The 12,317-nt window shown below is 34.5% G+C and overlaps 1 protein-coding gene across 1 annotated transcript in view; it reads left to right on the plus strand.

The window, feature by feature from the left end:
• The window catches only part of LOC144351400 (stimulated by retinoic acid gene 6 protein-like), a 42,317-nt gene extending 33,108 nt beyond the window's left edge, over window positions 1-9,209 (plus strand). Inside the window, exons 12-16 of the mRNA XM_085506780.1 lie at window positions 2,442-2,559; window positions 3,859-3,978; window positions 6,084-6,247; window positions 6,578-6,796; window positions 7,751-9,209. Of these exons, the coding sequence (XP_085362906.1) occupies window positions 2,442-2,559; window positions 3,859-3,978; window positions 6,084-6,247; window positions 6,578-6,796; window positions 7,751-8,874 (1,745 nt within the window). The 3' untranslated portion in view covers window positions 8,875-9,209. The remainder of the gene's footprint in view (window positions 1-2,441; window positions 2,560-3,858; window positions 3,979-6,083; window positions 6,248-6,577; window positions 6,797-7,750) is intronic.
• The last annotated feature ends 3,108 nt before the right edge of the window (window positions 9,210-12,317 follow it).

The following is a 12,317-nucleotide window of genomic DNA, read 5'->3' on the forward strand; positions in this document are numbered from 1 at the left end:
CTCTAGTAGTCTCACTGTGTGTAAATGGAGTGAATATTTCCCCCTAGTTGTCTCACTGTGTGTGAATGGAGTGAGTATTGCTCCTTGTCATGTATGTAAATGTGTCAAAATGGGCGTATAGTGCAAGTGGTGAGTGCTAGTAGCACTAATTCGAAAAAGTACTAGATCTAGCGCTAAAATGACACTAGATCTAGCGCTAAAATGGCACTAGATCTAGCGCTAAAATGTGCACAGTGCGATTGGCATTGAGTGGCATTGGATATCAAATTGCGTATTTCCTGTGGAGTGAATATTGCCCCCTAGTAGTCTCACTGTGTGTGAATGGAGTGAGTTAGACCCCTAGTAGTCTCACTGTGTGTGAATGGAGTGGGTTAGCCCCCTAGTAGTCTCACTGTGTGTGAATGGAGTGAGTATTGCCCCCTCGTAGTCTCACTGTGTGTGAATGGAGTGAGTATTGCCCTCGAGTAGTCTCACTGTGTGTGAATGGAGTGAGTATTGCTCCCTAGTAGTCTCACTGTGTGTGAATGGAGTGAATATTGCCACTTAATGTGGAAGTAGCCGCACCCCCCTTTTGGCTTGGATTTTGATGGGAAAATAAAAAAATAGTTGTTTTCAAAAGATGAACTGAGCATTAGAAGAAGAATTTAACATTGTTTGCAGTGATAACAGCTCTTTGGCCAAACGAAGCTTACCCATTCACGCTAGTAACAATAAACACGATCTTGAATAAAAACTTAAATAGACTATCTTAGGCGTCAGTAAGATTGAAATGTACGAAAAATTACGCCAAAATATAAAAAAAAAAAATTAAAAACTGCCGAAAAATCACCCTTTTTTTTACTGTGACCATAAAATATATGTGCATTATGAAACTACGGTCATCACAAATGCGCACTGGGTTTGTTTAGCTGTGAAGGGTTAAAATACGCATTTCACAACAGGAAATTCAACAGACGAACATGTTTTAATTATTAGCAATTGTAACAAGAACAAGATTTCGAGAGTCTACAACAAAAAATCCTAAGGACTCCTAAAAAATATTATTGCAGAGAAAGTGTCTAGACATATATAATATGGTCACATTAAAAAATTGGCGAGGTTCTTTCATATTCCGCCAACTGGTTACTTGTGTAAGCAATCGCAAACTATCTTCGACATCAAAGATGAGCTAGACAATATCCTTATTAGGATTAACTTTGGTTGAAAGAAAAGGAAATAAGCCACTTAAGAACCGTTGTGGCTCCTTCCGTTAGTACACAGTACCTCCGTGGTACAATGTAACAAAAGGATTGCGTGAATCCACTTTTACCATTGGTTGATTATGCCCGCAAAAGTCAATGTCATGACAACCAGACAACAGTTCATTTTCTGTCTGGTTCGCAGCGGTACTGATGAACAACATGCCCATTCACAGGTCGCCGTACACACAAAATCCACCAAGCTTTACAGGAACCAGGGACTTAGACTAGGAGTATACAAAATTTTATTAAGTTCATATATGGCATCATAATTTCATTGAAGATCTATTTTCATTAAGTGTGGCGCCGACTAGAAATAAAACGGCACGTCAGCGATTTAAAAAAAAATCAACACTGAATTTCACCATTTACATACAAGTTTACATACACCGAAGCTGAAAACACAAACTTCCACATAATACCATTTCATACAGTGTATCTATTCACAATTTGTAAAAATTGCGAAGTTTGACCTGCAGTTTTACCGTCCATGGAGCTAGTTTCCTGGCCGATCGCGGTGTTTCAAAGGTCTATTTTGACAAACGTGGACAATGACATTCCTGTACATTCTCAATATTCCCACTGCAGCACATTTCCAATGAATGAAAGATACAACTGTTACAATTTTCCATAAATATTAATTTATTTTCGGACAATTACAAGATGTCTCGACGTCGTTGACAACACAATATCAATGCCATTTTAGCACTAGATCTAGTACTTTTTCGAATTAGTGCTACTAGCACTTACCACAAGCACTACGCCAATTTCGACACATTTACATACCTCCCCTAGTAGTATCACTGTTAGACTTGCTTGCAGTCTGTTGCGATTCTGATGAAAAATTCTTAAATATAAATAATGAATATATATTGCGTAAACGCGGAGTGAACGCGAAAGTCCTGTAACCGTAAAATTACAACAGACTTGCAATCAGTGTAAGCACCCTCTGCATATTGGCACAGCTTCTAATTCTTTCCTCTCCTAAAGACTCACAAAAACCCCTGGGATAAAACATATTATTGTCCAGGCCAATTTTTTGCTACCTGTTGTTAAAGGAGTTTTAGACTGAATCTTTGTTTAGTGTGCAGAGACCTAAAAGACAAAATACATTGATCAAGATATATTTAACCTGTTGAAGATACACTTATATGATTGGATGGTTAGTCTCGACTGTTATGACTATGATTTTCTAATTTACAGGTTATGTGGTTCTCCAGATATTTCTTTGGCTTCTTATTGTATTATTTACTTACTTGTTTATTGTACCATTTGTGGATCACTCGTATCAAGCATTATTGTACATTTTACAAGTCCTAGTGTAAGTAATATGTCTACAATTTGAAACAAGAAAATGTTTTATTTTACACACTGGTATTTCTATTATTATAAAATAATTTATTTTAGCTGGAATTAATTTTTGCTGCAAAAATGTTTTGACTGTTTTTGGAAGTTTTCGCTGATTTTTGATGAGTTGAATGTAACATATAAAACAAAAAGGTACTTTTCGCTGGATTTTAATTTCACTGATTCATTTTTTCAAAGAAAATAAATTTGATGTGAAAATAAAGTAATTTTTGTATTATTTAATAAACTGTAAATATTGAGTTAGACAGGTTTACATTTGGTTCAGGGCTATGTTTAAACACAATTTTTCTTTTTTGAAAAAACTTTAGGTATAACCAAACTAGTTTTCTAATTATGAACCTCATATATTAAATAGTAATGCGATGAATATTATGTGATGCTGGAACCATGTCTTAATAGTTTTTGTTACAATGCTCAATGAGTGAAACAAATCAAAAGGAGAAAACTTGGAAAGACAAAATGTATACCAGTAATTTCAACTTCAACTGCTTATTAGTTCCCGTTTCAGCCTGAAAAGGGGAGTATACTTTCTTATTTCCGGTTTCCTTCCATGACGTTTCCTTTACATCTCTAACATTTTCTCAGAAATGCTGCAGCAGATATCAATGAAACTTGGCAGGTTGATGAAAAAGTCTCTGTTGATTATGCACATAATAATTTTTTTTTCCAGATCTGAAAATCCTTTTTTTCACGATTTTCATCATAAAATACCTCTTCCAACAACACTGAGAGAACAACTGAGCATGCTCAGAATAAATAATTAGGTTAGATGGTAATGCTAGGGTTTTCAGTGATGTCATGACCTTGATCCGAATCATTGACAGAAATGGACCACAGTCTGGTTTTTGTTTGGTTTTATGAAAACAAAAAATGGTTAGGAATGTTGTTGTATATTACTGGTATATATTTTTAAACTGTAAAAATTGCATTCCATGAGTCAATGGAAGTTTTCAGTTATCAGTACAATACTAGATTAAGGAAAATCACTTTATGATGAGTTGTACCCACATAGAGTACATATTAATTCACCTGTTTTTTCAGATGTTACATGTATTATTTTAACATGAGTATTTCATAATTAAATGATGGGGACTGTGACATTCATGTCTTATTTTACATGGTGTTCTGGGAATCAGTTGTGAATCTCTAGGACCACATGAACAAAGCCATTATTTCAACTCCACATCAGTTTTAAATATGTGTTTGTCTTATTTGATATTTATTATTATTATTATTGATATTTTTTCTATAGGCCGTTTTTCTCAGTTGCCATTTTTGTCATGTTTGGTCAAGTACTGTTATCCAAGTATTTCCTTATTCAAGACAGAATCAATGAACTTGATGAGGACAAACCATTGGCACTGAAGAACAGGTAAAGATGGTTACACACATAAGTCATGTTTATGTATCACAACACAACAGGTTCTGTTGGATTGTTTGCATAAACATAATTTGCATAATTGTTTTCAGTTTTGAAACAAATTATAAATTTAGCCATATGATAAATGAATTAACCAAATTTGTGTGTTATATTTTCATCCAAACAACAGAATTGCATTTTGATAAGGAAACATGTAATGGTTTCACCATCCTATTGAATGATAGCTGTTTTAGTTTTAAAATGCATTAAAATCACTGTATATCATGTTGTAATATATACACATGCTTTTGCTTTGATAGATAGATAACTGCTTTATTACAACCATGTAGAAAATTTAACATTTCTAATTTGGTGTTAAAAATGTAATAAAGTGAATGATGAATAACTAAAAAGTAAGTAAGCAAAAGTTGAATAAATAAAAAGTAAAATAAATGTGACTGTGTTTATTCTTTAGTTTGTTCATTTATTGTTTAAAATACTCAAGTACACATAGAAGGTTATAATAGCGTCTTAATCTTTTGATTGTAATATATAGTTTAACTTTTTTTTTATTCCAAATTCAGAAAATTTGCATTTGCACTGTTGATAGTTGTCGCATACGACTTATTTACCACTTCCGTGTCACTGAGAATGTTCTAGAACCGTACTGTGTCTGGGTGGAATATTCTAGATTTTTTTTAGAAACTGGTTGAATAGGTAATAGAACACTGTAGGAGGCAATAGAAGGTAATGGAACATTCTAGAAATTTGTAGTAAGTTCCAGGCTCATTATGTATGCTGATGTAATGGTCTATTTATAGACAGTGGGGGTATATATAGGGAAGTTGTTCAGCACTGAGTTCAGATCCGAGATCTCGTTGAATTGTATTGGAGTTTAAGTATCTAGTCATTGGAGTAGTGGAGTTTTACCGCGTTATTGTACTTGATGTTTGCAGAGTATAATAATACCAGTACCAGTTGAAACCTCATCTGTTGGCTCCGTGTTCGTATTTTATCATCGCCGCCAGGGAAGTCTTTCTGTTACTGTTGCCATTTTGGTATTTGAACCATCACACCTGTACTATACCAATTACGGTAATATTACGTTGCGTGTGACAAGTGTGAAACATTGTGTCTCTTTGTTTTGTGTATAATGTACAATGTATTAAATGATGTTCCTCATTTTCAACTTCGTTACAATGGGTACATAATCTGTCTTCCACTGGTGTTTTTGGTTTACTGTAATGACCTTTTTCAATGCAAATTTTTTTTTGAAATTTTCACTCAAGAACAAGGACGTTTTGTGCTATATAAAAAGTTAAAAAAGTGAAATTTCACCTCTCAATGCATTTTTTCCTGCAATGCAATGCAAATTGAGCCAATGATGTTATGGGTTGTTCATCACTCTTATGTACTCATCTTGTAATATTGATATGCCAAGAAGCACATATGTCTGTTTTCAATGAAAGTAAGTGTAGGTGTTGTGTTGTCATATATAGCTTTACCACGAAACGAAACAAAATGAAACCCTAACCCTATGTCGCATTTTTTTCATTGAACTAATAATATCTGAGAAAATTTCACACTGCGAAACCTGAAATGAATAGTGCCATCAATGTTCAACAATTCCAAAATGGCTGTCACGTCGTGTCAGCACAAATAAATCGAGCTGCAAAGTAGGCGGAAAAGAGGTGGAAACTGAATAATCTTGACAAATTTATTTCTGTGACTTCAAAATTTAAGGTTAGAGTTTCATTTTGTTTCGTTTCATGGAAAAGACTAAGCCATTTTACATTAAAATCTATCCAAATTAAGTTCCTGCTTTGCATAACTTACTATATGTACTAAGCTGTATCTGTTGCACAAATTTTAGTGAAACATTGGTACATATAGGTGCTTGAGGATATCGCCACAAAATTTACTTGATATTTTATTGAAATTTTTTTTATGATATATATAGTTTTCTATTGACTTTCATCAAGTGAATTATATTGCTTTCACAGTTTTATCTCAAACCACAGAGCTGCATTAACTGACAGACTTCTTGTTTAATATGCTAATCTTATCTAGATTTTCATGCACATGCAGGTGTTCATTCTAAGCTTTCTTTTTTTCAGGCGGCTGTACTGCAACTTTGAATATTTTTTATTTTTCTATAATATTGCACTTGGTCTTATTGTGTGCTTGCTTCGTATAATTATTGGAATGATTCTTGGTGTGCTATTTTTGGGTCGAATAGATCGGCCATTACTCATGAGGGGCTATGAAGCTATGGATCGAGGTGAGTAATAACAAACAAACAAGCACATTTGAATGTTCTTTGGTGATTGGCCAATAACTGTGTTTCCTATAAAATAGTAATGAGGTACAAAGAAAGATGATTGTATGATGCAAACCTGTTGGTAATTGTAAAAGATATTCGCCTGCCAAAACTGAACACCGATTTAATTACTAGTATACAACATATAAGCTGACTTTTTAAACTTAATGCTGGTCTGTGAATATGTAATACCTGTGGCCCCAGAGTACTGGAATATGAATTGAACAAAAGTCTTTAAATTTATAAACATTCTATTTAACCTGTTATTTAATCTTTCCTATTTCATTTCAGGTTTTATGGCTTATGTTGGAATGTTGTCTGTTGAAAACAGTCACTGTCACCCAGTCCTGGCATGCTTTTGTCAACTATTAGTTAACAGTCTTAGCAAGAAACATAGATATGACACTGAAAATGGTGATGGCAGTGGCAATGATACTTCAAGTCACAATAGGAGGAGTCTTAGTAGTCGTGGTAGTTACAATTACCGCAGATCATATACTTTGGATGGTGGTTAGTGAGGAGAGAAAACTCATTTGAAACTAACACCAACATTGATTCGTCTCAAGTGATCTATAGATTTATGTCTGTCTGTCTGTCTGTCTGTCTGTCTGCCTGTCTGTCTGTCTGTCTATGTATGTCTGTCCAACAAGACATGATATGACATATATGTACTGATCCAACAAGACATGATATGACACATATGTACTGATCCAACAAGACATGATATGACACATATGTACTGATCCAACAAGACATGATATGACATATATGTACTGATCCAACAAGACATGATATGACATATATGTACTGATCCAACAAGACATGATATGACACATATGACACAAACTTTTGGATTTGACACTCATGGTAGTAGAAAATATAGGATGGATTCCTGGTCAACAGATACATGTTAATTCTGATACATGTGCACTTGTATCTATTTAATATGTTTTCGTTATTTGGGTGTTTAGCTGATTCTCTTGTTCATTACATCTTTTCCTTTCTCCATATAGTACTGTTAACAGCAGTATACATTCATTTATGTGAAATCTGGTAATTGAATTCATATGTAAAATTATTAATTTAACAGATCTGTTGTAATGCATCTCCAGATTGTTAAATGATAACAAAACACTGGAAAGGAAACAAAGTACAAAATATATTGATTCCCACACTTGGACTTAGACACACAACAGGAGACATAATAGAAAATACAGGGGAATGTCTGGTCAACAGATATACACAATGCAATGTACAAAATTTCCAACATTGTAAGTTAGCGTGAAAGTCAAAAAAGCTGATTTGCAAAGTCAAAAATGGAGGAAGAAAAGTTGAACAATTGGATTTGAAAGCTGCAAAACTTAGTCGGAAAGTAGAAAAAGTAGTGTGTGATTTTCACGTTTCTGCAAAATTTATTTTCGATGTGCATTTCATGATATTGATTGCAACTTTGTATCATTACAGAACCCATATATTCTCAGTCGTACAAGAAAGCTGTGTACCACTGGCAGATTGCATATACTCTACTGAAGAATCCTGAACTAATTGCATACAGGAAATCAGAACGAATAATACCTTTTGTCATTGGTGTGGATGATGCATTTGATGATTCACCCTTGCCTCATACACGGGCTGTTCTTCTGCGAGATCAATACTTGGCACGACAACAAGCCGATGACGATATGCACAATATGTATCCGATGAAGATGAATAGTGTAGGAGCTAGTATTAGAAATCGGTATTCCTTGCAGAAAAGTTTATTAGATAATGGTAACTCAGTAAATCAGAGTCGGCAGATAAAGAATTTAAGACGCTCAGACAATAATAGTAGATTTTATGACAATCAGGATGCAGATGTCAATGTGCCACTAGATTTTGAGGCAGAAAGAGTATTTCAAAAGAATCAACGAGAAAGTCAGTTTTATGTCCCATATCCAGATGAAATTCAATTGAATGAGTCTGACAGAATACAAAATTCCACACCACAAAGACAGCTCAGTGGGTATGATGAGCCTTACCCAACAGTAGAAAATACTTCAGAGTCACCTGAAAATCTAAGTGATGTGTCTGTTAATCTTGAAGATGAGAATAAACGGTCAACACATCAGTCAGCTGAAGAAATGCATTCAGGTCATAATGTGGAGAGAGCTGAAAATAAAGAGATCAAGAACAGACCATTGTTACCATCTGATATTGATATTCAATTGGATAGGAAACAGTCAGCAGATGTTTTGAGTAAGAAAAGGCCAGATATCAACTATCCATTATTTGCTACTAACCCAACTTACACTGATGAGATACCTGAACTGAAAAGTACGTCTGCTTCAAATACTGATAGAATATCAGATATTCACCAGATGCCTGGGACATCCCAATTGAAAGAAACAGAATCTGACATGAGGGATCAACAACTACACCAGAGTGTTGATATTGGAGAACAGTCACTATCATCCCAAGCGGAAAGAAGATTATTTAGCAGCCAAAATGAGAGAGGTAGTGATGATCCATCAACAAAAGAAAGCATGGATAATGAGACTGATGAAGATGTTGAAGTACAGTCACAAACAAAAAGACAATCTTATGTCTGAGCGTATTGATTTTAATATTGATTTTATTTCTGTTTATAAAAACATGTGTTTTTTAACCAAGTCTTTCCAATTGAAATCAGTATTCTGTATTCTTTGTAATATTACAGTCATTCAGCTGTAAAGCATAACAAATATTGTTCAAGACATTGCTTGAAACAAGCAAGAAACAAACATGAAGCATGTAAATTATGTGATTATGTTATCTTTGTCCTTGTATTGATGTTGGTAGAATTCCTTCAATCAAAGTACGAGCCAGTTCTTTACTTTTACTGTAATGTGGAATTGAAATACGTGTAATTGAAATTGATATTAGCAAGTAAAGATCTCAAATGATATGCCTTGTGCAATTGTGACATTCTACTTTTACTTTACTCTTTAATAATTGCAAATAATATACATATATGAATATAAACTATTTCAATCCACAGCAATACAATTTTATGATGAAACGTTTTTTAATTGTAGAGAACTCTTTCATTCTTCCAGCACAAAAATTGCCTAAGAATTGAATTACCTGCTTATTTTTTAAAGTTTTTAAAGTGTATATAGATCTATAGAGATAATTTAGATAATATATATAATATATTATATAGATAATTTCAATTGATGGATTGGCGTTATGCAATCACAATTTAACGTTTCTCGGAGTCATGCCTGTGAGGGTGACATTTCAAAAATAGGATTTTGAAATGAACACCGAAAATCAACATCTTATTTTCAATTTAAGACTGTTTATGTCATTGACGTACTAGGGGATATTTTCAGTTATTTGCACGTTGATTCAGCGTGATAGATCAAGGGCAAGTGGAATCAACAATGTTTCCTGTGCTTCGTTTAATGACGACTCCAGGGGTGACCTGTAATGTATATATATAATATAATAGTGACATTTTTCATTGTATGTAGCAAAATTTAGTTATCTGCAAAATATGAGTAAAAATATATTTTGAGGCAATGTGATGTAAAAGTATCGAATACAAACAATGTCCTCGTTCCTAAGCGGTGAATGAAGAGGTCATTATTCAACCAAAAAAATTAACATAACGAATATTTAACAGATTATTTTCCGAATATCATGGAAGGTATTGTCTTTCTACCTTCTATAATACTATACATTAAAGACCCAATTCTGCACAATGTATACTTAGACAATGGTTTATAGTCATCTTTTGTATGAACATAATGTACATGCATTGAGCGATTACATAGAGAGTGGTGTGCATAGGGTAGGTTCTCTAGGCTACCTGGGAAACTCAAATCCACTTGTTTCTTGTCTAGGTCGGATTATGAATCTTGCTTTTATACTAAATCTCCTAACAAGCACATCTATTGCATTTTTTCATTTTTACCAATGTGTTCAAATACATTCATTTCGACTGGTTGGCACTTCTGGAAAAGGGGTGTAGAATTTACGTTTTCTTTGCTTTGTGTTTTACTAATCTACCCATACCTTGATTTTAGTCCACTAAATAATTACTTTGGGCGGAATAAACGCCGCATTTCGTCATTATTATTACGCCATTAAAAGTTCGCGTACAAAGCGGAAAAATAAAACAGTCTTGATTGATTTTGATTAAGATTATGTGAAGTTAACTTCTTACTAGTATTAGTTTGGAGTTTTTTGCTACAATAGGGATATCTTCATCTCCTCTATATTTTGTCTTCAACTGTTACGTTCCGTAAACCATCATTTTTTTCTGTCCGCATTGTACTGGTATGCTCTGTTTTGAGAATGGCTTCCGACACATGGAGCTATGCCGGGACTGTGTTTCTGTCACATTGTGGTATTCACAAGAACAATTACACGCATATTTGGGAACATTGGCAACATTTAATATATATATATATAATGTAATTTCGCGGTATAAAATTATACACAAATGTTGCTTGGTAACCGTCGGGATCATGCACGCTTACCAGGCCCGTAGTTTGGGGGGGTTCAGTCGAACCCCCTAAATTTTGGAAGTGAATATATTTATGATCGTAGATTAGAACATAATAAAACAAACAGTATTAATTAAAATAATTATCATTGTTTAAATCACTTGACTCCGTGAGGTAACTATCAGAGTAATGTAATGAGTAATGCATAGTAATGAGCATTTAGGTGGCAACGAGTTTTAAATATCAATCGTGAAGTTATGCCGTCTCAGCTCAACAGCAGCCAACCAAAACAGGTTGTTATAAACAGGCATACTTTTATTCGGTTTTTCCGCGGTGGTGTAATGAAGATCGCATTCAAGCACCTGATGTTAAATATTAAAACAACATTGAAACAATAATGTAATGGTATTCACTCTCTGAATGATGTGGTGGTCCTGAATAGGGCAGTTTGTCTTGTGCTAATGTTCGCTCAGTTAGTAAAGTGTGGGGATCGAACGGGATTGACACGACAACACCACACTGTACTTTCCTAGTTTGATTCATTAGTTTTGTATTCTTCAAGTTAATGATGGCATATCTACTGTTTTGTTTGTATCAGCCAAATGTAGTTAACTTATTGTATTAGTACGTGTAGCCTCTGTTATTGGACAATAGTGTACAGCTACGGGTTGATCATATCAGTAAAAAAATGCCGAAGATTTATCATCACGAGTTGTATAGGTCGAAGAGCTTCTTGCAGCCAACAATTTACCCCACAGTGTTGTATGATGAATTTGTTTGCACGTATCTGTTAATCGACCTAATTAGCTGATTACTGGCGAATGGCTGTGTTATGTCTGTCATCGTTTTGGCCCATTTGAGGTTTTGGACGGAACTCGACTCAGTGATTTGGAACTAATTACGAGATAACCGTCGCTATTCGGACTACTATTTCTGACAGTTAGTATTCGCAGTTATTAATGTAGTGAACGATTAATCAAAAGATATGACGTGTTCAGTACTTAGTTTGATTTGATTACGCCTTAGAGTCTTAATACTTCTTTGTAATTGGTTAAGGTTTTGAAAATGAATAAAGTTGTTTTAGTTGGTCTTGGCGAGGACACGAGGAGAGACGCAGTCCTGGAGAATCTTGAGACGAGTCTATACGCAGTCTAGAGGCAGTCTTGGGTCAGGCTTGCGATAGTCTTGGAGACTTTTCCCCAGGGCGCTGTGTCTTATAGAGTGCTCGACTGACCGACTAAGACGAGAGTTGAAACGTATTTTATTGTGTGCGTCTATTTGACAGTAAGGTTTAAGCGACTTTCCCAATCCCGTACCTCAAGGGGACGCGATAGAGAGACGAGACGAGATTCCCCCCTGACGCGTGTGGAGAACCCCAGAGAGAAGAATTTCCTCCTGATAGTTGCTTCAGCACTGAAACTATGCGATGAAACATAAATTGCAAACATAATTTTTGTACACGTTTTTTTTGATGTCTCAGAAAATTTACTATATTTTTAGTGGGTTCATAAAAGGAGTTGTTTTGTAAACTACAAGTGTACATTATTATGTAAAATAAA

Source organism: Saccoglossus kowalevskii, chromosome 13 (genome assembly GCF_978046115.1).
Source record: "Saccoglossus kowalevskii chromosome 13, keSacKowa6.1, whole genome shotgun sequence".
Lineage (NCBI taxonomy): Eukaryota > Metazoa > Hemichordata > Enteropneusta > Harrimaniidae > Saccoglossus > Saccoglossus kowalevskii.